At 41.2% G+C, this 24,159-nt stretch overlaps 1 protein-coding gene across 7 annotated transcripts in view; it reads left to right on the forward strand.

The window, feature by feature from the left end:
• SHANK2 (SH3 and multiple ankyrin repeat domains 2) overlaps positions 1-24,159 on the forward strand; it is a 509,303-nt gene that overhangs the window by 432,289 nt on the left and 52,855 nt on the right. For 2 of the 7 annotated variants that reach the window (XM_063437771.1, XM_063437774.1), the window contains exons 17-18: positions 17,713-17,733; positions 17,989-18,124. In XM_063437771.1, the coding sequence (XP_063293841.1) occupies positions 17,713-17,733; positions 17,989-18,124 (157 nt within the window). Of the gene's footprint in view, positions 1-17,712; positions 17,734-17,988; positions 18,125-18,987; positions 19,069-19,364; positions 19,377-24,159 lie in introns of all 7 variants that reach the window. The other 5 variants (XM_063437769.1, XM_063437770.1, XM_063437775.1 and 2 more) reach the window with 4 other exon arrangements.

Consider the following 24,159-nt stretch of genomic DNA (forward strand, 5'->3'; position numbering starts at 1 on the left):
GGACGGTGCATATGTTGCAAGTTGGAAATCAATTAAAGTGGAACAGTCGCTTCACTGGTTCCATGTTTCCTCTCCCCAGTAAATGCTACTGACTTGTTTAACGATGTGAGCAGAGCTACAGAAGTATGTAAAAACATGCTCGCCTCCATTGCACTTGATGTTGAGGACGCCGTTGCTGTCCATAATGCTTTGGGTACGTTTATATGCAAGTGGGCATCAGAACAGAGATGCTATATGAAGGTGTGTGTGTTTTTTGGGGGGGTTGTCATTAACATGGAAGAATAACAAGTATTTCATGAGTTATTCACAGTTTCAGTTTGATAATGAATACTGTCTTCATTGGTAGCAAAATATTCACTACATTTTGAATTGTGAGCCCTTTGAAACTGTTGAAACTGTAATCTTTAGTTGTATATGTTTATTAATCACCTTTTTGTTCGCCATCTTAAGGCACCTTGTGTGGAGTCAGCTTCCTCAGTCTAGTGCAGCATTGTTAGTCACAACAGCTGCAACTTCCACCAATCGTGGCCCAAGAAACATTAACTCACTGTTAATGAATTGTTGCTCATATCAAAAAAGAGATATGTGTGCTTTAGATCCCTGACTGTTGCCGAACTACAACTCCCACAATGCTTTGCCAGCCTTAAATGAAAACCCTCAGTTTTCAGGATGTTTACATATGTTTACTTATCCCCTATAATTAACAAGTATGTAGTTGTGAGAACTGAAAATAAAGCAGTATTGACCTATATCCTGGGGGGATATATCCTGTGAGGGACAGTATATTCAGAAGATTGGAAGCTGGTTGGAAAGATAGAAAGCAATCCGCTTGCTTGCAGGGAGTGTACTTTGAATATACAATCTATGTGTGTCTGTCTGTGTATAAATGCCATGCCTTGTATTTGTCTCGATATTTAGCGATACAACATATAAAATAAAAAATGTGCGTAGATAAAATAACAGATGATCAATCAGAATATCATTTGGAATCCACATACAAGTGATATCAATCATTTGAATATTTCGGACTAAATTGGTTACAGGCACTAACGTTCTGTCGACTAACGTTATTGTTGAATACTCGTATATGGACAAATGCAGTGGATTTCAGTGTCACCATCTTCTAGACACAGGGGCCCAACCCTTACATACACCCACACTGCACAACACATAAAGTACATTCTCTGATACATAATCTGCTACTCCTCCTTATCGCCCTCTAGTGCATGCTTTGATGGATAGCAGAAAAGTCCTGATTAAAGCTTGTTTATTTTATTTAACCCATGGATTCCCAGGATAGCATCACAGTAATTTATTGTCCTTACTCACACTTTGTGATAGGCTGCTGTTATTGATGAATAAGTAAAAAATAGTGGAGCAAAGCAAAAGGAAAAAAAATAATGGGTGGGGTACCCCTGTTTTAGGGAAAGTGCAGACCCCTTTTTCTGTTATTGATGAATGTTGGCCCTAAGTCCAAGGTGAGCCTTTGGTTTTCATGGGATAGAGATGAACAGTATGTCCTTCTTCCAACGGCAGACACATTGAAAAAACAGAGGAGATTCAAATTTTGGTTCTAACACATGGGTTAAAAAAACACTACAAAGATACTCAGTGCATTGACAATTGTTTCCCTGCAGGGCACATCTTTCAAAATGATTCTTCTCGATTAAAATAGCATTGCGGTCTGTACATACACAAACCATATGCCATATATAAATATATCACACACAAAGAGTGAGCTGTTTGTGTAAGGTCAGCAACACATTTTGCTTGACATTTTAACCACTGTCCCCACAAAGCTTTAGTCCTGTCCAAGATTGATGGAAGTTGCAGTTGTAGAATGCCAGTGAGGGCTGCGCTTTGTATGTGATGTGTGGTTTGTCTCCTCTGAAGGAGATCTGTTAATCTGCATTTTCTGTTCTTTGCATTCCCTGCAGCAAAGGCTTAGGTAGAATAGAGGGAGGTTTATAAACTTATAGCAAAGATGGGGCATATATTGCTTTGCAGATTAACTGTGCTTGTTGTGTTTAGAAAGTAGCTGTGACAAATAAACATTCTTCTTCTTCAGGATTTATTCTTCAAAAAATAATGGATTGTGTAGTGAGGTTGATGAAAATTATTGTGTAGTGGATTGTGTAGTGGATTGTGGATTGTGTAGTGATTGTGTAGTGAGGTTGATGAAAATTATAACAATCATTTTTATTCTGGCAGGTCTAGAAAAAATGAAAAGCCTTTTTTTTTTTTTAAAACAACTTATGTTTATATACAGTCTGTATGTCTCTGTATGAATGGATGGATTAGTAGGTAGAGGGAGAGATGGGTGGGTAAAGTTAGAGAGATGGATGGGTTGTTGGATAAAGGGATTGAATTGGTGGAGAGGTAGAGGGAGGAATGGGACGTATAGATAGATGGGTGGGGGGATGTATAGATAGATGGGTGCATATTTAGAGGGATGTGTGGATGTGTGAATAGATAGAGGGATGGATGGAGAGGTAGAGATGGGTGGATGGATAGGTAGAGGTATAAATGTCTGGGAGGGTGGATAGGTAGAGGTAGAAATGTCTGGGAGGGTGGATAGGTAGAGGTAGAAATGTCTGGGAGGGTGGATAGGTAGAGGTAGAAATGTCTGGGAGGGTGGATAGGTAGAGGTAGAAATGTCTGGGAGGGTGGATAGGTAGAGGTAGAAATGTCTGGGAGGGTGGATAGGTAGAGGTAGAAATGTCTGGGAGGGTGGATAGGTAGAGGTAGAAATGTCTGGGAGGGTGGATAGGTAGAGGTAGAAATGTCTGGAAGGGTGGATAGGTAGAGGTAGAAATGTCTGGGAGGGTGGATAGGTAGAGGTAGAAATGTCTGGGAGGGTGGATAGGTAGAGGTAGAAATGTCTGGGAGGGTGGATAGGTAGAGGTAGAAATGTCTGGGAGGGTGGATAGGTAGAGGTAGAAACGTCAGGAAGGGTGGATAGGTAGAGGTAGAAATGTCTGGGAGGGTGGATAGGTAGAGGTAGAAATGTCTGGGAGGGTGGATAGGTAGAGGTAGAAATGTCTGGGAGGGTGGATAGGTAGAGGTAGAAATGTCTGGGAGGGTGGATAGGTAGAGGTATAAATGAATGGATGGCTGGATAGGTAGAGGTATAAATGAATGGATGGCTGAATAAGTAGAAGTATCGATGGATGGATAGATAGGGGTATAAATGGATGGGTGGATAGGTAAATGTATAAATGATGGTGGAAGAGGCATGCATAGTGGAGGGATGGGAGGGTGGATAGGTAGAGGGATGGATAATTGGACAGGTAAAAGGATGCATTAATGGATGGATAGGTAGAGGTATAAATGATAGGTGGAAGAGGCATGCATAGTGGAGGGATGGGTGAGTGGATAGGTAGGGGGGAGGGTGGGTAGATGAATAGTTATAGTTTGAAAATAAAGTATAAGACCATGGAATATTGTATATATCAGTAAACGTATATACTGAATGACATTTAAATAACTGCTTGGCGTGTATCCTTTACTGTCATTCATTTTGTTGAATTACTATTTTTTTTTTTTTAAAAAGGAAAAGATAATGCAAGTGGGAGACTGAATGAATTTGTTTTATAAATCACAGAAATTGTTTATATATACAATTTGCTCTGTATTGCAGCCCTGTATCTTTTATCTAGTGCCGCTTGATGCAGGTAGGATTAGCCTGGGTATCTGAGGGATAATTAGTCATAGTCCTCACGCCGACTGATCAATTATCTGTAGAGTGTTCAGCGTGTAATACGGAGGGTCAGAATACAGGCCCGGGGGACCTGGCTCATGGCAGTCACCTCATTTCACAGCTTCCTTTGTTTAGTAGATAAAGAAAGATCAATGATCCTTGTGACATTCTGAATGAGGATTTCATATTTAACGCATAGTATGTCATTTGGTAGAAAATTTCATGTTAAGCAAAGTCGGAGTGGAGTCCCTTTCACAGCTCTGGAAATCTCATGGCCAACATGAGTGAGATGTCATATGAAAGACAGTTCTTGATCCACGCCCTCTGTTTAGTAGTGAGTGACTAGCGAAAGGAAACATTTACTGCAATAACATTTTAATACATTGTTCCTTACAGCTACTGTTAACAAGCTAACACCCTGTTCCTCATCCCCATTAATGTGATTTAGAACACATTCAGAAAAATAAGTAAATTAAGGTACATCTGAGTTAGTTTTTACACACACACACACACACACACACACACACACACATACACATATATATATATATATATATATATATATAGAGACACACTAATCTTCGAAGTTTACAATTAGGTAACTGTATGTGACGCATCAACCTCTGTATCCCATAATGATAGAACGCCGAGCAGTGTGGGTCACAATGTTTTTATAAGCCCAATTACAACAACTTTATACCTAATCATATCTTTGTGAATGAGAGCTGGGATATTGGGATATTACAGAGTCCCCAGTAATGTGCAGCGTGTACTGGGATATTACAGAGTCCCCAGTAATGTGAAGTGTGTACTGGGATATTACAGAGTCCCCAGTAATGTGGAGCGTGTACTGGGATATTACAGAGCTCCCAGTAATGTGCCGTGTGTACTGGGGTATTACAGAGCCCCCAGTAATGTGCAGTGTGTACTGGGATTTACAGAGCCCCCAGTAATGTGCAGTGTATACTGGGATATTGCAGAGCCCCCAGTAATGTGCAGTGTGTACTGGGATATTACAGAGCCCCCAGTAATGTGCAATGTGTACTGGGATATTACAGAGCCCCCAGTAATGTGCAGTGTATACTGGGGTATTGCAGAGCCCCCAGTAATGTGCACTGTGTACTGGGATATTACAGGTCCCCCAGTAATGTGCAGTGTGTACTGGGGTATTACAGAGCCCCCAGTAATGTGCCGTGTGTACTGGGATTTACAGAGCCCCCAGTAATGTGCAGTGTGTACTGGGATATTACAGATCCCTCAGTAATGTGCATTGTGTACTGGGATATTACAGAGTCCCCAGTAATGTGCAGCGTGTACTGGGATATTACATAGGCCCCCAGTAATGTGCAGCGTGTACTGGGATATTTCATAGGCCCCCAGTAATGTGCAGTGTGTACTGGGATATTATAGAGTCCCCAGTAATGTGCAGTGTGTACTGAGATATTACAGAGCCCCCAGTAATGTGCAGTGTGTACTGGGATATTACAGAGCCTCCAGTAATGTGCAATGTGTACTGGGATATTACAGAGCCCCCAGTAATGTGCCGTGTGCACTGGGATATTATAGAGTCCCCAGTAATGTGCAGTGTGTACAGGGATATTACAGAGTCCCCAGTAATGTGCAGTGTGTACTGGGATATTACAGGTCCCCCAGTAATGTGCAGTGTATACTGGGATATTGCAGAGCCCCCAGTAATGTGCAATGTGTACTGGGATATTACAGAGCCCTCAGTAATGTGCAGTGTGTACTGGGGTATTACAGAGCCCCCAGTAATGTGCAGTGTGTACTGGGATATTACAGAGTCCCCAGTAATGTGCAATGTGTACTGGGATATTACAGAGCCCCCAGTAATGTGCAGTGTGTACTGGGGTATTACAGAGCCCCCAGTAATGTGCAGTGTGTACTGGGATATTACAGAGCCCCCAGTAATGTGCCGTGTGTACTGGGATATTACAGAGCCCCCAGTAATGTGCAGAGTGTACTGGGATATTACAGAGCCCCCAGTAATGTGCAGAGTGTACTGGGATTTACAGAGCCCCCAGTAATGTGCAGTGTGTACTGGGATATTACAGAGTCCCCAGTAATGTGCAGCGTGTACTGGGATATTTCATAGGCCCCAGTAATGTGCAGCGTGTACTGGGATATTACAGAGTCCCCAGTAATGTGCAGAGTGTACTGGGATTTACAGAGCCCCCAGTAATGTGCAGTGTGTACTGGGATATTACAGAGTCCCCAGTAATGTGCAGCGTGTACTGGGATATTACAGAGTCCCCAGTAATGTGCAGCGTGTACTGGGATATTACAGAGTCCCCAGTAATGTGCAGTGTGTACTGGGATATTACAGAGTCCCCAGTAATGTGCAGCGTGTACTGGGATATTTCATAGGCCCCAGTAATGTGCAGCGTGTACTGGGATATTACAGAGTCCCCAGTAATGTGCAGTGTGTACTGGGATATTACAGAGTCCCCAGTAATGTGCAGCGTGTACTGGGATATTTCATAGGCCCCCAGTAATGTGCAGTGTGTACTGGGATATTATAGAGTCCCCAGTAATGTGCAGTGTGTACTGGGATATTACAGAGTCCCCAGTAATGTGCAGTGTGTACTGGGATATTACAGGGCCCCCAGTAATGTGCAGTGTATACTGGGATATTACAGAGCCCCCAGTAATGTGCAGTGCATGCTGGGATATTACAGAGCCCCCAGTAATGTGCAGTGTGTACTTTGATATTACAGAGCCCCCAGTAATGAGCAGGATGTACTGGGATATTACAGAGCCCCCAGTAATGTGCTGTGTGTACTGGGATATTACAGAGCTCCCAGTAATGAGCAGGATGTACTGGGATATTACAGAGCTCCCAGTAATGAGCAGGATGTACTGGGATATTACAGAGCTCCCAGTAATGTGCAGTGTGTACCGGGATATTACAGAGCTCCCAGTAATGTGCAGTGTGTACCGGGATATTACAGAGCCCCTCAGTAATGTGCAGTGTGTACTGGGATATTACAGAGCTCCCAGTAATGTGCAGTGTGTACCGGGATATTACAGAGCTCCCAGTAATGTGCAGTGTGTACCGGGATATTACAGAGCCCCCAGTAATGTGCAGTGTGTACTGGGATATTACAGAGCCCCAGTAATGTGCAGTGCATGCTGGGATATTACAGAGCCCCCAGTAATGTGCAGTGTGTACTGGGATATTACAGAGCCCCCCAGTAATGTGCAGTGTGTACTGGGATATTACAGACTCCCCAGTAATGTGCAGTGTGTACTTGGATATTACAGAGCCCCCAGTAATGTGCAGTGTGCACTGGGATATTACAGACTCCCCAGTAATGTGCAGTGTGTACTGGGATATTACAGAGCCCCCAGTAATGTGCAGTGTGTACTGGGATATTACAGAGCCCCCAGTAATGTGCAGTGTGTACTGGGATATTACAGAGCCCTGGCCGCAGATTCAGCTACACAGCCTCTGAAGTGAAGCTGGGAGCAGGGCCGGATTTAGATGAAAAGAGGCCCTAGGCTATTCCACTTATGAGGCCCTTTCACCTCCCATTTTTAAGTTTGTAAATTACATGAGAGACAATAAAATACATCATTACTGTGATATATATCAATATGTTAAATTAAATATGCTGTGATTGGTACTAACCTTTATAAAAAATGTGGCACGGATAATAAATAAAAAAAAAGTTGAGATGAGGAGGGGGGGGGGGGGATTGTTAGAGGGAGGGGGGTGATGAGGAGAGGGGGGGTGACTAAAAAAATTACCTTAAATCCCTGGTGGTCCAATGGGGGCTGCCTGGTGGTCCGGTGGCCCTCATTTCCGGAGCTGCAGACCATGGATCTCATGAGACCCAATCAGAGCGTGCTCTGATTGGGCAGTGCACGCAAGATGCATGGTCTGCAGCTCTGCACATTGCAGAGCTGCAGACCGCCGGTTTCGGCGATCGCGGCAGGAGGGGCATTGCAGTCTGCCCTGGGCACCCCCCTAGTAAGTGGCACCCGGGACGGACCCCCCCCCCGCCCCCCTCTTAGTACGCCACTGGTCATATCATATGCATAGAATTTCTCATTATTTTTGTTTCAATGTTTTAGTGTTCACTGTTTTTAGAATAGTGTAATTTTAATTTTGCTAACAATTTGAATGTAGGCCCCTCTTGATCTTGAGGTCCTAGGCTGAAGCCTAGTTAGCCTGTAGGAAAATCCGGCCCTGGCTGGGAGTTACTTTCTTCAAATCACCAACTAATTCTTCATTTTTACTAAAACACAGTGAAACCTGTCTGATCAAACGGATCATTCTTTAGACAGAATTGTTCCATTCTAGGGAATTGGACTCAGCAGTCATGCATAGACAATCACCTCTGACTAATCACTGGGTAGATGCTGTAATGTCTGTTAACATGGCTGTGCAGTCGAACAGTTAGTTATTAATCCTAGATTAGGAATAGATTACTAATAGACCGCAATAGATGTGGACAGATTGGCACATATTATGTGGCATTGGCTATCCGCCCTTCCCCCCCCCCTCTCTCTCTCTCTCTCTCTCTCTCTCTCTAATCAGGTAAGACATGTGTTGATCTCCTTGAAAATATTACATATTTGCATGTTGTCCGTGAATTATCCTTATAAAAAAAAATATTCAAGGAGAAGTTGGCAAGCTCCCTCTCTGTGCTTTGAGTCACACGTAACGAGATGAGCAGACAGATGTGTGTTCCTCTCCTGGGATCTGCCTAGAGAACACAGCGAGCAGCACAAAAGGTTGTAATAGTATAAATTAGAACCAGATTCACCTTGAAAAGGGCAGCGGAGACTCCTGAGGTCAGTGAACTATAACTGCTAGAATGAGTTATCCACTTAATATTCACATTGCGCACTTGGCGCAAGCTTGTACGTATTGTCTCTTTAAGAGTGGGATGGCCCCCAGCCAAGTATACGCTAGGGAGCCATTTAAATTAATGTTATCTTAACTCTTGCAGATTTGATCTCCAGTTAATTTCGCTGTCCTCAAACTTCCAAAATGGACTTTCCTTCACAAAGTGGGCATGTCACACACAATGGAGCAATTTCTGCTTTTATTCAACAGTGCTCTTAATATTAATTATTACTTGTATTAACCATTAAAAAAAAATGAGTGCTTCGTGAGCCACTGAATTACTAATTAATGAGGGAAGAACAAAATGCATTACAATGTAATTATCCATCTAATCGGGAAACATTGCTTTATTATACTGTGGCTATATACTAGCTGGCATTTTGTATTACAATTTGCTTTTTTATATCCACTACATGTTTAAATGTAGCATTTCCTTCTCTAGTAGAGGAAAGGATTGTAACCATTCTTGGGACAAAGCTTTCCAGGTGGATACCATAAAAAATATTCTCATAAGCTGTACTTTAAAAAACAACAAATATTCCTATTTTTATAGCAGAAACATATGTTCACTTCTATATCAGCCTTGTTCAACTAGAATCTTTCGACACCATTTCATCGAGTGAGTTAGTCTATGCCAATCCGACATATCTACTAAACACACAAGGTGGATACTTAACGAGTCACTGTAACTCTTTTTTCACCTTCTGTTTCTTTTATTTAAAAGACCCTAAAGATCCCTATTATGTATGTTCACCTCCAGTCTTTTGGGTGTTTGTTTTTTCTGGCCAACATCATCAGTCCACTCGTGATGTCCAATCAAATGCTTCCCATAAAGAAGCAGTTTAATGGACCATTTCACCATCTCCGTGCACATGTGTGCAGGCTGAGCTGGTAAGGGTATGGAGGAGATATTACCGTTAATGGTATAGAAAGGTGTGGACAGCAAGGGGTCCTTAAATGGAGGGAGGGAAAATACATGCTTCCCCTTGCCCATTAAGTATGTTGGCAGCGAGCAGTGTGCACTGACGGAAGACTTAATTTGTGCACAGAATTGATATTAAGCAGCTCTGTTCCAGGCTTTGTAGGTCATGTGTGCCAGGAGTGCAACCAGCGCAAAGATGCAGATTAGACTGGAGGTGCAGAAGTGGTCATGGTGATTGGAGTAACCCTTTAACAAACTCTTTATTTCGGAATATTTTGGGTCTCCAGTGCCAGTAAGAAAGACTTGATCCCACAACAGACTGCTGTTTACAAGCTGACAAGCACACACAAACTCCTCCAGATCAAGATTAAAAGGGGTTTTCCAAGTAGAAATTGACACAATCGCTTTGGCAAATGCTGTCAGACTCCTCCAGTTCAAGAATCAGAGGTTTATGCCAAAAGAGAATGGACACAATAAATCGGGCAAACACTAACTATACACAGTATATCTGGAAATCGGAAACCGGAGTCAAATTAGGGCCACATAACCACTAAATGTATCAAATATAAAAATATGGGTTTTACGATTGCAAGTAATGGTTCTGTACAATCAAAGAGAGAAGACATGTCAGTACTGTGATTTAAGCAGATGACTGATAATCCACCAATAATTGCCAAAGTTTTATGAAATGTTTTTGATGAATTATGACATAATGCTGTTAACTCGCCCAACACGTTATTGTCCTCACTTTTCTAAGTCAGGACTGTGATTTAGTACTACAGTGTGCAGAACAGGAGGACTGTGATTTAGTACTACAGTGTGCAGAACAGGAGGACTGTGATTTAGTACTACAGTGTGCAGAACAGGAGGACTGTGATTTAGTACTACAGTGTGCAGAACAGGACTGTGATTTAGTACTACAGTGTGCAGAACAGGACTGTGATTTAGTACTACAGTCTGCAGAAAACACAAGGTGGAAGGTCCGTGTAGGACTGTCAGGGTTATTCACTACATTCATGATTTCAAAGTCTATTTTCAATTTTAGGCCAAAATGGTTGAAACAGCTACAGGTAATTCTGTTTTGGCGTAAAATTTGAAATTCATTTTGAATTCCAGATAATTCACACACTTATGGACTTACATGTACTTTCACGGTTAATGTTGCTTTAATTTGAACATAATACACCGTTTATTCATACATTTCATATTTACAACAAAGGTTTTACCCTTGAGCTGAAGGAGTCTGTTTCTTGGATTTATTTTATAATGAGAGATGGAAGGCAAGAACTTACTACGTTTATATTAGTGTATTACTTTTGTTTAAGGGGAACAAATTGGCCACTAGGATCACTAGTTATATAAATTATCGCCTTATACTTTCCATTTGAACCTATGGGATCTCGCGGTAGTTTCTTCTTATTATACAGTGGCACAGGAACAATAGGTAAATGAGGGCCCCTCTCAAACGAGCAGCCTATAGGATTGTCACATCACGTACCCAAAGTGTGTGTCCCAGCAAAGTACCAGACTTTGCCTTGCACCCAATGTGAAGGATTGCACACTGTACGTTCTGTGTGGTGCTGTACATGCAGAAACATGTGATCCACTGTTACCACCTCACACGTCTGATGGGTAAATAGGGCCATTGAATGATGACGTTATATATTGTGGGATTGTATGTCTGGAAAAATCTGTGACAAATGTAAATACTAATATGTCAGTTCTAGGGAATTCTCCATAACCCAGATGAATACCATCTCTGCATCCAGATATAGGAACAGATGAGGGTTTTACGCCATCTAGTGGAGGTCGAAGAATTTTCTTCCGTTATCTGCAGTTTTGGGGATATAGAGTTGCAAATGTGCTAAATATCTGTCTCTGTCACTTTATAGTAGCTTACAGTTGTACTTTTATTTATTTATTCATTTATTTTGGAGGGGGTATTGTGGAACACAATAGATAAAGTTTAAATGCCAAAACAGGTGATATGGTGCAATTGGTAACAATTATTATTATTATTTTTTTTTTATTATACAGTCAACTTTTGCTTTATTAGATAAACCTAAAAGGAGCTCGGAAAAATGAATGCGATTTGGTGTTTTTCGCCATGATAATGAAACATCACTCAGTTGGTAAAGGCTAACTGAGGCCAACTTCTGTTATTTCACTCCCGTAACCCTTGGCAACCACCGATAATCTCTTTGGAATATAGGAGTGATCGACATTCAATAGCTGATAGACTGTTGTTAGATAGCTGTACCTTTTCACCACGGGTTACTGATATTTTATTGATTGTGCTGTATATTACCCAATATATCCTAAATCTTCTATAATGCACAGAGAAGGGAAGAGGTTATATTACACAATGTATTCACTAGGCGTCTGTCCCTGCGTCAAGATATTCACCAAGCATTTGCACAGTGGATTTGTACCAAGTGAATCTTTGTAATATTCCTCACAATAATGATTTTTTTAATTTTTTGTGTGCAGAACAATGAAATGGAAAATTACACCATTCGATTTCACGTTTAACTGAACAGTGATGTCTATAGGAAAATAATTTCTGTTACAAATTTCATGGGTATTTCATTCTGCATGGATTATACACTTTGTGGTTTCAAGCCACAGCATCACAAATATTAAAACATCACTAGTTCTACGACTGAGATGGCAATGGCTGTGTAAAAGTCAATATTGTCTGTCTGTGTGATGAAGGTTTTTCTTAAGTTATTACTCTGCATTCCATGCCATTTCATATTATTTGCATTTAAATGAGAACTATCATAACAGATTTTAGCATCTGATGTGTTGCAGCCAATATGTGCTACTTTGCAAAGTTAGAATGGCCAATGCTCTTTAATTTAAAACAAAACTTTAGTTTTCTGGTTAATTGTGAGACAGCAGCTGGTCTAATGGTTGGTAATGTGTAGAGCAGCCCGGGCTGAATTAAGAGCCCATTGGGTCTGGTGCTGACAATTATGATGGGCCTAATTACAGAATCTTATCGACAGAGAACACTGGTGGAGGTGGTGCTGGAGGGAATCTCACATGATATAGCTATCAGAAAACACATACCCTATGCTAATCTCTCACTTTCAAGTAAATCCATACTCCCTCACAGCAGTCTTCAGTGAAGCAGGATGTCAGTGGACTGAGTAAAAGGGTGAATCACATAACCAGAACTGCCCAACGGGACAAACATACCCAAAAAGGGGGCGTATCTGCATGAAGAATTAGATGGTCAGCCTGGCATAAATGCACGTCAGGCTGCCTGCCAATCATGCAGGATGACCAACCAAGGGCACACTGTGCAGACAGCACTCTGAGCTTGGCATAAATGCCTTTAATGATGCGCCTATTCCATGCTTTCTAAGGACTGTCCACTAGCACTCGCTGGTCCACTTCTCTCCTAACCTTCTTACCAGCTGGCAGAAGCTCCTGTTACATAGTCTGGGACAGAGAAAAATTGTATGGAGTGAGTCTAGAAGAAAGGGAGCATGCCACAGTGTTAGGGAGACTGAAGCAGCAAGAGCATTCACATAGTGCCCAAAGTCAGCTTTAGTTAACTAATTTAATTGTCAGTCAGTCCACACAAGTCTTGTTCCCCTACATCCCTCTTAAAGGACCACTCTAGTGCCAGGAAAACATACTCGTTTTCCTGGCACTAGAGTGCCCTGAGGGTGCCCCCACCCTCAGGGACCCACTCCCGCCGGGCTCTGGGGGGAGGAAGGGGTTAAACTTACCTCTTTCTCCAGCGCCGGGCGGGGAGCTTTCCTCCTCCTCCTCTTCTTCCTCGCGACGTCATCGGCTGAATGCGCATGCGCGGCAGGAGCCGCGCGCGCATTCAGCCGGTCGCATAGGAAAGCATTCATAATGCTTTCCTATGGACGCTTGCGTGCTCTCACTGTGATTTTCACAGTGAGAAGCACGCAAGCGCCTCTAGCAGCTGTCAATGAGACAGCCACTAGAGGCTCTGGAGGCTGGCTTAACCCTCAGTATAAACATAGCAGTTTTTCTGAAACTGCTATGTTTATAAAAAAAAAGGGTAAAAGCTAGCTGGACCTGGCACCCAGACCACTTCATTAAGCTGAAGTGGTCTGGGTGCCTAGAGTGGTCCTTTAAGGTTCCATACTTAAGCAAGAGCATGTGAAAAGTAGTCAATGGTCCTATTTTAAAGGCAAGGGCCTGGAGCTACAGCTCCATCAGCCCATATGTTAATCCGGTTCTGAGAACAGCCAGATAAGTACTGTTAGAGGATGGATGCTAACCCTCACTCACAGAGAGGTTCAAGGTGGGAATAAAAACCCTAATTTGAATGCATTACAGAAGAGTCAGAAATCAAATGAATGCAATCTCCTGAAGTTCCTGCAATTGCTGTAAACTATCAGGGTTTGCAGTTCTGCCCAGACTAAGCAGTTGGAGATTATTTGCCTACCAGTTGTTTTCACAGAGAACTGAACATGTCCCATGAGCTTCTGCTCACCATGCAGTCCAACACAGTAGTGCAGCTGATTTCAGCTTGGGTAGCAGTTCCCAATAGCTCCATTTACCTTTTTGTGAATGGATCTAGAGACTAAACTGAGGGTCGGGATCGCTAACAAAAGCTGCAAACTAGTATGTTAGTCAGTTGGGACAAGTACATGGTAAGCACAATGTTTGCAAAGTTTCATCCTATGACTTCTCTAAGGTAGCTTGTTTACCAATTCACTACAGAATAAAACAACTGTATGCAGAAATACAGGATACCTCCAGGCACCATAGCATATAGAGGGGTAATAGTACTTTAAATATACCTTCAAATATTGGTAAATGAGTCCACTCTGATATTCCAATAACGCTGGTTTTATTCCCTCTACAGAACAATGGATCAGCCACACTGAAAGGGTCAAGCTTTAAACGTGCAAAAAAAAAAAAAAAATCAGTCGACGTAGCTGTTTACAGTGGCTAATAATTGCCACTTTGTATAAAACGCTACAGAACATTTGCTTTTATTTTCCTATAGATTGCCATAATACAATAAATCAACAGAATATTAATCAGACACGTGAGCTTTCAGCTATAAAAAGTGATAAATGGATTTTGCGGTGTGCCATCTGTCTGCATCGTTAAGTACAATCATGTTATTTAACATTTGGAGCAGGGATCAATTTAACATGGAACATATTTTTTCTTTTTTTTTTTTCCTGTGCTTTAGAATTCATTACCTGCCATAAAAGCGTACGCAACGGGATCGCTAAAGAGACAGAAACAATATGTTGACCTGGATTGGGGTTTGTTTGCAAGACAAACCTGACAGGTTCTGCAACCATTTAGAGTCTGATTTAGTCTGTACTTTCATGTTTACCGAATTTAGGTTTCAGGTAAAGGCTTAAGACCAAGGTTTGCAGAAACCAGGCGACAAATATAGTTTTTTCAAATATGTAAATTCACCTTCTACCTTTATCACCCGGTCTATTACACTGTAAGCTTTCAAACCTCCTGTACCCATATGTTATTTTCTTGTATGTTTCCCATGGATCATGTTTGGAAGCCCATTATATTTTACAAGACTGCAGAACTTTCTGCTGCTTTCTAAAAATAGTAATTATGTGATTCGGAACACATCCACAGAACATTTTAGAAGCTTAATAAACGAATGTGCTTAAGTGTAACCGTCACTGTGGATATATGGGCATCACGGAGCTCCTCTGCATTAAAATTCACATTAACGTGCAGTATGTGCATTGAAGATGTATTGCTTAGCTCTAAAACTTTAAAACTCATTAATGTGCAGTATGAATAAAGCTGTAGTGAGCAGTGTATATGCGTGTATCCCAGAGCGCCACAATTCAAATCGCATTAATTTCTGAAATGTATGAGTGCATCACTGAGCTCCATAGTAATGTGCATGAGTCTATCTCCGTGCCCCACTGTAATAAAACTTAGAGTAATTTGTAATGTGAAGGTATGCTGTAATTTTGTGCAAATGAAGTAGAAATATGTGTTCTTGTATGGGGGCAATATGAGTACAATTGCTGAATACAGTATGTCTTTGCTTTATTTTCTCACAGAATTGAAGAATTCACTTCTTACTCAAAAAAGCATGATATAAATCATCTCTGTCTGGAAGTTACATTTATATAGATAAACTAGTGGGCCATCAGTATTGTTAACATGTGGGTATTACAGGCTCCACGCAGCAGAATGAGACTTGGATATACAAAAATATATAACCTGTGCACCTTCCTGGGAGCTCAGATAATGTGTCACCATGTCTGTTCTGTCTGAGTAACCAACATACCAACTGCAGGAAGATAACATGCTTAGTCTGCAGCATAGAAATAAAATACACAGGCAGGCTCATGGTTTTAGCACTGGTTCAGGTCAGTAGATTCAAGATGAATCTAACACACAAATGATTCCACTGACAAATACATTTACTAACATGTATGTATATAGTGTGACAGAGCTCCCGTACTCAGGCTGAGTACCTCCGTCAAATGTTCCCTTTTCAGAGAAGAAAATGCTTAGGAGAATATAGCTCTTTCCCCAAACACCAGAAGGCACTTGGCAAAGGATTAAACACACACACTTTATTGGGACCCAGGCACACATTTATAGGGACACTCACAACAGGGGGTCATCAACTGGGACAATAGGTTCCCTCTGTGTATGGGGGATACCTCAATTAACTGGGAATGATTGTATGAACTTCCAGACAATCGGGCGCTTTACAATAGTAACATTAAAACATAATATTACCGAACAGTAGATCAAGAAGTTATACATCCCTGGGTAGGGCTAATCCACACAAGGCAAAATGACCAAAAAGTGCCCAGGTCAGATATACACAAGCTTAGAAATCATTGAATGAAGTTTAGTTGGGCTGTGGTCCTTTCCCGATCTGGTGGAGTGTTCCAGGCTGCTGCCTGCTAAGGAACGGTCTTCTACCTTCAGAGAACGGGGCTCCCCCTGTCTTTTGGTGTGCATCTCCCTCCATGTAGCTCTGCCCAGGGGAACTGGGAAACTGAGCAGTAAGGAGCTTAAGTTGCACCGGCAGCCACCTCTTACTTAACCGATTTAGAGTTCCAGGCGGTTAGCGCCTGGTCCTTCTAGAATCTCTGCTCCCCGGTCCCATGGAGTAGTCCCAGGGATGGAAAATTAGAGTGGACGGACATGGGAGTGGGTGTGGAAGGGAGAATAATTACTCTTTTAGAGGAAGCTAGATTTTGAGTCCTGCACGAGTTGGTACCATGAACAGAGCCGGCTCTTTCACAGGTAAAATAGGAGTATTGATCAGGAAGGATAATATCTTCCAGTCAGGCTCATACCTCATTATAAGACATTTGTATAGGGTGCAATACACCTGTGTCAGGTTATTGTATGATATCAATGCAGTATGTTGTATTAGTGTCAGGTATTGTATGATATGCATGCATTATATCAACGTATCAGGTTATTGTATGATATGAATGCTGTATGTTGTATTAGTATAAGGTTATTGTATAAAATGCATGCGTTATGTTATATCAAAGTGTCAGGTTATTGTATGATATGAATGCTGTATGTTATATCAAAGTGTCAGGTTATTGTATGATATAAATACAGTATTTTATATTCATTTTAGGTTATTGTATGAAATGAATTATCTATGTTATATCAAGGTGTCAGGTTATTGCATGATATGAATGCTGTATGTTATGTTAGTGTCACATTATTATGAATACACAGTTTTTCTGAAATGCATGACACTATAAATAGGACCATGTCTAGGGTACTGGGAATTACTTGATTATTGAAAATATTAACAGCTGAGTGATAAATGAAAGTTCTAAACTTTGTTTTTTTTTAAACAATTGGGTTACTAATCTGGCCTGGCATTAAATTGTCACTTTCTAGTGTTCTTTAAAAGATCCAGATAATCACAGATTCTAAATATGGAATACTGGTAAGAATTGCATTCAGTATGAGTGCATGTATCAATAGGTCATGGGAGAGATTGGCCAGATTCTATCATCGCCGTCCTTGTGGTTCGTTTCATTTGTTGTTAAACATTATTGTATTCTGGGCAAAGTGCCTATAACTGGAATCATCACAAATGTATCTGTTATCTAGTTCAGTCAGATTTGTATCGAGTACTGTAAAGCTCTAGAACCCGAGGGCACCAATGTAAGACTGTCCACATATTACCTGCATGGAATTCTAATGTCTGCTTTCTTTTATCATATGGGTATGAAGTTGAAGGCTCTAGTGGCAAATGTGAGTACCTAGGTATTTGTGTTCTAGATAGATCTTGAATGTTTTGCTGGCATAGGTGTGATGTTCTAAAATAGCTCTCTGCTCCATTTGGCAGGAATTGTATAAACGTATGATAGATTCTAGACTTGAATGCCAGTGTGCTGTGCATAGGTTTGCATGCTGGAGTGTAACGGTTATGTTGGATTGTGGGTATATAAGCTATTTTACTCAGGAGTCGTACCAGCATTGTATATGCAATTGTCTTCTTCTCTGCAGGTAAACAACGAGAATGTTGTCAAAGTCGGCCATAGGCAGGTGGTTAATATGATCCGGCAAGGAGGCAACCACCTTGTTCTTAAAGTTGTGACAGTGACTAGAAATCTGGACCCAGATGATACAGCCAGAAAGAAAGGTATTGGTCATTTTTATTTTTTATTTTGCATTTTAATGGATTATTTCTGTGACGTTCTATCCCACATGTGATAGAACTATGTCTACATTGTATTTATATGCATGATTCAAGTGTTCTGCTTATTTTGGTTATGCAATCGCCTAATTGAAAGCAGAGTTTACTCTTCAGTCAATCCCTCCACTATTCTTACTCCCAACTTCTCTCTCTGTCTCCTTGATATGTATAATCAAGGCTCGCTATTATTATTAGTATTATCATATTTTAAATCGAATTGCAATTGTATGTTTTTTGTTTTTTTTTGCCTTATCATCTCAATAGTGGTTACTTATTGAACGTTAGTGCCCCTGTAGATGAATAGATCTTATGGGAGGTGTATTTGGCATGGCAGGCCAACACTGAACATAACCTATTAGGTTAAAATGCAACTTTAACATTTTAAATTGAGGGAAAATTTATTCCGTCAAGCTGGACATTTAAGTGTAATTAAGAATTTTACACAACAAAGCTAACCGTTGTTAGGTACAGGGAGACACGGCAAAGATAAAACTGGTTTAAATAAAACCCAAAAAAACAGCTATAAAGTATATTACATTTAGATTCACAAGCCACATCCTGTAGTTGTCACTGTGACAACAAACAGAAACATGCAATTTCAAGTGTTTGGTGGTCAATCGTGAAGCTGCGGCTGTCATGGGGCACTGAGCTCCAAAAATGTGATCTTCTTTGTACACTACATTCCCGTACGATAGCTATAGATGTAATGAAATGACATACAGTCTTGCATGGAGAAGCATAGTTTCCTATATTCATTTTGAACTCCTCTCTTTGACATTTATCTATATATCCTTCTGTTTAATGCAAAGCACCTCCACCTCCAAAAAGGGCTCCAACTACTGCACTGTCCTTGCGGTCAAAATCAATGACCTCGGAGCTTGAAGAACTTGGTAAGAGTGTTACTTTACTAGCATGCGGGTAATAAGCGGGAATGATGATGGTGCTTGGATTGTTCATAACTCATTGGTTCTTTAGAGTTTGCGTTAAGATGCTCGGCCTGAGAATGGTTGCACGGCCTGCATGACGTTCCAACGTTCTCGTCATTTAACATATAACATGTCTCACATTTGCCCATTTTTGGGAAGTGCAGTCCCCACCTTGTGTCTTATGTTTCTCTATAATCCACTTGTAGAATGTCTTTGCTTCTCTAATTTTTCTCTCATTTTAAATCCTTTGGCCCTCTCAGCAGTGGATAAAGGTAAGATATCACCAAATCATAGCTGTGAGTACTTTAATGCACTAGGGAACATGTCAGTCCCTGCACTCTGTGATGTTCTAATAGGGAAAAGTTATATTTCTTGTAAACCAACTCTGGGTGCTTCTTTGAAGAATGTGCGTGGTGTATAATTATATTATGCTTTGGCTGTGGTAATTGTTGTGGTTGTTTCCGTGTTAAGTGTATTATAACTAGTCTGCTTGTGGATGCTATAAATGTTCTAGGGCTGTTCTAGATAACACATGTTCTGGTAAGTTCCCACATTGTTTTATGTGTTGGCACTCAATACTGGCTATTACAACCTGAAAAAGAAAGTCCACCTTGTGCTGGCACTGTGGTAACCCATTTCATTAGAATCGGACTGACATGAGATGTCTAAAGTCGTCTTGTAACCATGGATGACCTCCTATGTTGAATATTTATAATGGGATCAACCTCAGTAAAGTTGGAGCCATTGCCAAAGACAGCAGCAGCCACATTATATACTGTATCAGACCGTTACATTGTAGAGTAAAGAATTTAGAGACAGATTTAACATTAATTACACAGGTTTCGGTGCATCTTAATCTGTTTGTTTATTCAAATGTTGAACCAGCATACTCTTTTAGGGCACCCAGACTCAATACTGCAATAATATAATTATTTTTATTAAATCAAAAAAATATTCTGTATGTCTGGTGCAAAGAAAGACTCAACACTGAAATAATAAAACTAATTTTAATATTGATCCAAAATAGTGAAGGGTGTCTAGTGTAAACCGCCATACAACTACTGAATAATTGGCTACTTACAATTGCAAAATATGTTGTATCCGTAGCATACATATTTAGTATTATCTAAATCAGAAGTATGGCAGTCATATAAATGTTCCTGATGGTTAAAGTTGACAATATAACAGTCTCCATTAAATTGCTTGCTAGCCCAATCTTATTTTCTAGTAATATAGGATTAAGAGTATTAACCAATGTAGTTCTTTTATTGCACGTATCTTACTCCTTACCATCTTCTTAAATCCTGTACATTAGTGATCGCACCATATAGGTTTTTTTTTTGGTTTTTTTTTAATATTATTTGTTTACATAGGGTAAGTAAATGCTAGGATATCGGGTAGTGACATAAATAGGATTAGCATTCATTTTCCTTACACCAGTGGCTAATGTTGACAGTGCAACATAAGACCCTAGTGAATGGTGATCAATATTATTTCAGTATAGGGTTTGATCAGTTACCTTAGCACAGGTGACTTACTGAATAATCACTTATTGAACAGGATCACCAACTCACTCAACAGGACTGATGGCAGCAGAACAGGACATCGACACTGGACCTTATAAGTCATTAAAGGGCAGACTCTTTAACTATTGGGCACGATCAGTCTCTTCGAGACAGAATCCGACTACAGCGCAGTATCAGTCTCTCGACAACAAGAAGTCCCTGTTTGGGAGGATCAATCACTACTGGAGAAAATCTGTTGCTAAGCAGAAACAGTCGCTAATGGAGAGAAGTCATTACTTTTCACATTCCCAAACCTTATTGGACACGATCAGTCCTGACTGGGCATGGCTGGGCAAAATCAGTCACTACTGGCTGCTTTTAGGCAGGATCAGTCACTACTGAAATGAACAAGTCACCATATGCTTTTAGCATCGAAAAATGACAAAATGTATAAAAAACAAACAAACATGTTAATTGTCCTTTGAGAGTATTCTAAAAAAAAAAAAAAGGGCTCAATATACTAAATAATGATATTTAACAAAAATGGGCTTGCACCATTAAGGCTAAAACAGTGAAATTAGATAAAATCTCCATCACAGCTGACAGCAGAGATTGTTTCTAATACTTGTATTCATACAGCAATTTTAGTATGCTTGTGATATACAAACCTATGTCACTTCCTTGCAAAACCCAATGTAGCGTACCTATCTTAACTGCTTGAAGGGATTGGTTCTGTTTACAGCTATGTTCATTTCTTTACTGCTGCTTCATGTCAGGCACTTTTCAAGGGTAGTTATTTCTCGAGAAAGCATTAAAATAATATATCCAGAAATGCTGCGTTTAGTATAGGAGTGATTTATTATTTTACTTTCATATTCTTTGGAACAAAGTAATCGTCTTACATAAAAAGGCCACAGTGTTTTCTTGTTTTATAAAGAAGAGGAGTGTTGAATATAGCAATGTCTCATTTAAATAGATTTTTATAGTAATTTAGGACATTATCTCAAGTTTTAAAAAATGTGAAGCAAGGGCTGTGGGTCAGTGTCTCCATAGTTTGTGCTATCAAGAATATTAGACTGTGAGCCAAAAAGATTTTACCTTTAGCTTACTAGGACTGAGAAAGATATGCATTGAATGGCAGTAGACATAAACTCTTAAATGAATAATAAAGGAATAAATAAATAATTACCTGAAATCCAACACCAGCCAAAGCTCGTAAGACCGCTTTCCCCTCTGTCAGATGTTACAGCAGTCGCTTGAGGTCTGATCAAATGCTCATCACAGAGAAGCATTTGATTGGACCAATTAACCATCTCAAAATCGCACGCACACGCTTTGAACCGTTAAGTGGAAGGAGGCAGAAGCTTAACTAGAAACCACCTGGCCCCGGGTGGAAATTGCCCTTGAGTCCCCCATGTGCCTCAGACTCCCTCTCCCCCCCCCCCCCGCTTCTCCCTCCCGCCCAGCCCCTCCCCATGTTTTATCCCACCAGCCCCTCCGTGCGTCTCATTCACCCCCCACCCTCTCTGTGCGTCTCATCCCCCCCACCCTCTCCGTGCGTCTCATTCCCCCCCAGCCCCTCCGTGCGTCTCATTCCCCCCCCAGCCCCTCTGTGCGTCTCATTCCTCCCCCCAGCCCCTCCGTGCGTCTCATTCCTCCCCCCAGCCCCTCCGTGCGTCTCATTCCTCCCCCCAGCCCCTCCGTGCGTCTCATTCCTCCCCCCAGCCCCTCCGTGCGTCTCATTCCTCCCCCCAGCCCCTCCGTGCGTCTCATTCCTCCCCCCAGCCCCTCCGTGCGTCTCATTCCTCCCCCCAGCCCCTCCGTGCGTCTCATTCCTCCCCCCAGCCCCTCCGTGCGTCTCATTCCTCCCCCCAGCCCCTCCGTGCGTCTCATTCCTCCCCCCAGCCCCTCCGTGCGTCTCATTCCTCCCCCCAGCCCCTCCGTGCGTCTCATTCCTCCCCCCAGCCCCTCCGTGCGTCTCATTCCCTCCCCCCACCCCTCCGTGCGTCTCATTCCCTCCCCCAGCCCCTCCGTGCATCTCATTCCTCCCCCCAGCCAGTTCCGTGCGTCTCATTCCCTCCCCCAGCCCCTCCGTGCATCTCATTCCCCCATTCCTCCCACCCAGCCCCTCCTTGCATCTCATTCCCTTTATGTGTCTCTTCCCCATTCCCCTCCCTGCTCACCTCTGAGCGTACCGCGGTACCCGGTCTAGCAGGATGTGCTCTCTCAGTAGCTTTTCCCGTCAGACTGTGGTCCGCTTGGCCACGCTACACCTACACCTGAAGTGATGTTGTCCTACTGGTCACAGCTTCAACTGGGCTAGGTCGCAGGAGGGTATAGGGAAGCAGGAGGGTTAAACTAAAATAGAGAGGGGAGACATACGCTTCCCGTTGCAGACAGCTGTCGCCAGCACGCTGTATAAGTCGATGACTGAAGTAAATTTTACACAGAATTCACATTACGCAGCCCGGAAAAGAGTTCTGTGCTGCCTAAGCCAGATGCACGGGGATGTAACTAGCTCCTGGCACAAAAGTGAATATATCTCTGGATATGTGCAGTGTTTCAAGAGAAAATGCTTCACATACAGACACCTACCACCATAACCCATTCAAATTACTGAAGCCATGGTGGTTAGAATAACCTTTTCACATGCTTGCACACACAGGCATTTCCAGCAGAAGGAAACTGCGTTATTCTTTTCCTTATTTAGGCATTCATCCACTCCAACAGTTGGTACAGATTATTTATTTTTGATGAGATCATCTAAACACGTAACTAAATGAGACTTTAAAATAAATTCATAGCAGGTAAATTAAACTAGTTTAAAGCCGGAGCCGTTACCAAAGTAAGCGTACAACACTTTCTTCAAATATAAAACAAGAGGAAAAAGGATTGCCTTTCACTTTTTCTTTACAGTGTTATTAGTACTGGCACTTTAATTAGTGTTTATAATACATTCATTGACATGGCAAGATGGAAATATATTGCCTAAATGAATTCTCAAAACTGTACATTTCCAAAATCACGCTTGTAAGATTGCCAGATGGGACTTTGCTGTGCAGTTAATTAATACTGTGATGTATCTATATTAATTATTGTAAAATACATTTATTATTTTTTTCACCCAATTATGTGTTTTGGGTATTTTAAATTCTATATCTCAAGCAAGTGTAAGCGTTAATTTTACATGTAAAAAAAAAAAATCAAACGTAAATATTGCAGTTCCCTTAAAGTGAATGTAATTGCTTTTGGGGTAAACAATACAAATGCAGCGAGAATTTGTTAAGCTATTTTTTTTTCCCATTACGTGTCATTAAACAAGTTATATTTTATGCATGATCATCAGCAAAGGTTCTGTCTTTAACTGAAACTACTCATTTAAAACACAGGCTGTTTTACTGCAATTTCAATGTTCTATTTTATTTTAGATGTTATTTACTATGGAATATGAGAATATCTGTGTGAAATAAATGATTAATTGCACAATTGAGTGTTTCTATTTATTAAACAAAAACGCGCACAACTTCTGGTTTTGGGGCAATAAACGGTT

The sequence above is a fragment of the Pelobates fuscus genome, chromosome 12, assembly GCF_036172605.1.
Source record: "Pelobates fuscus isolate aPelFus1 chromosome 12, aPelFus1.pri, whole genome shotgun sequence".
Taxonomy (NCBI): domain Eukaryota; kingdom Metazoa; phylum Chordata; class Amphibia; order Anura; family Pelobatidae; genus Pelobates; species Pelobates fuscus.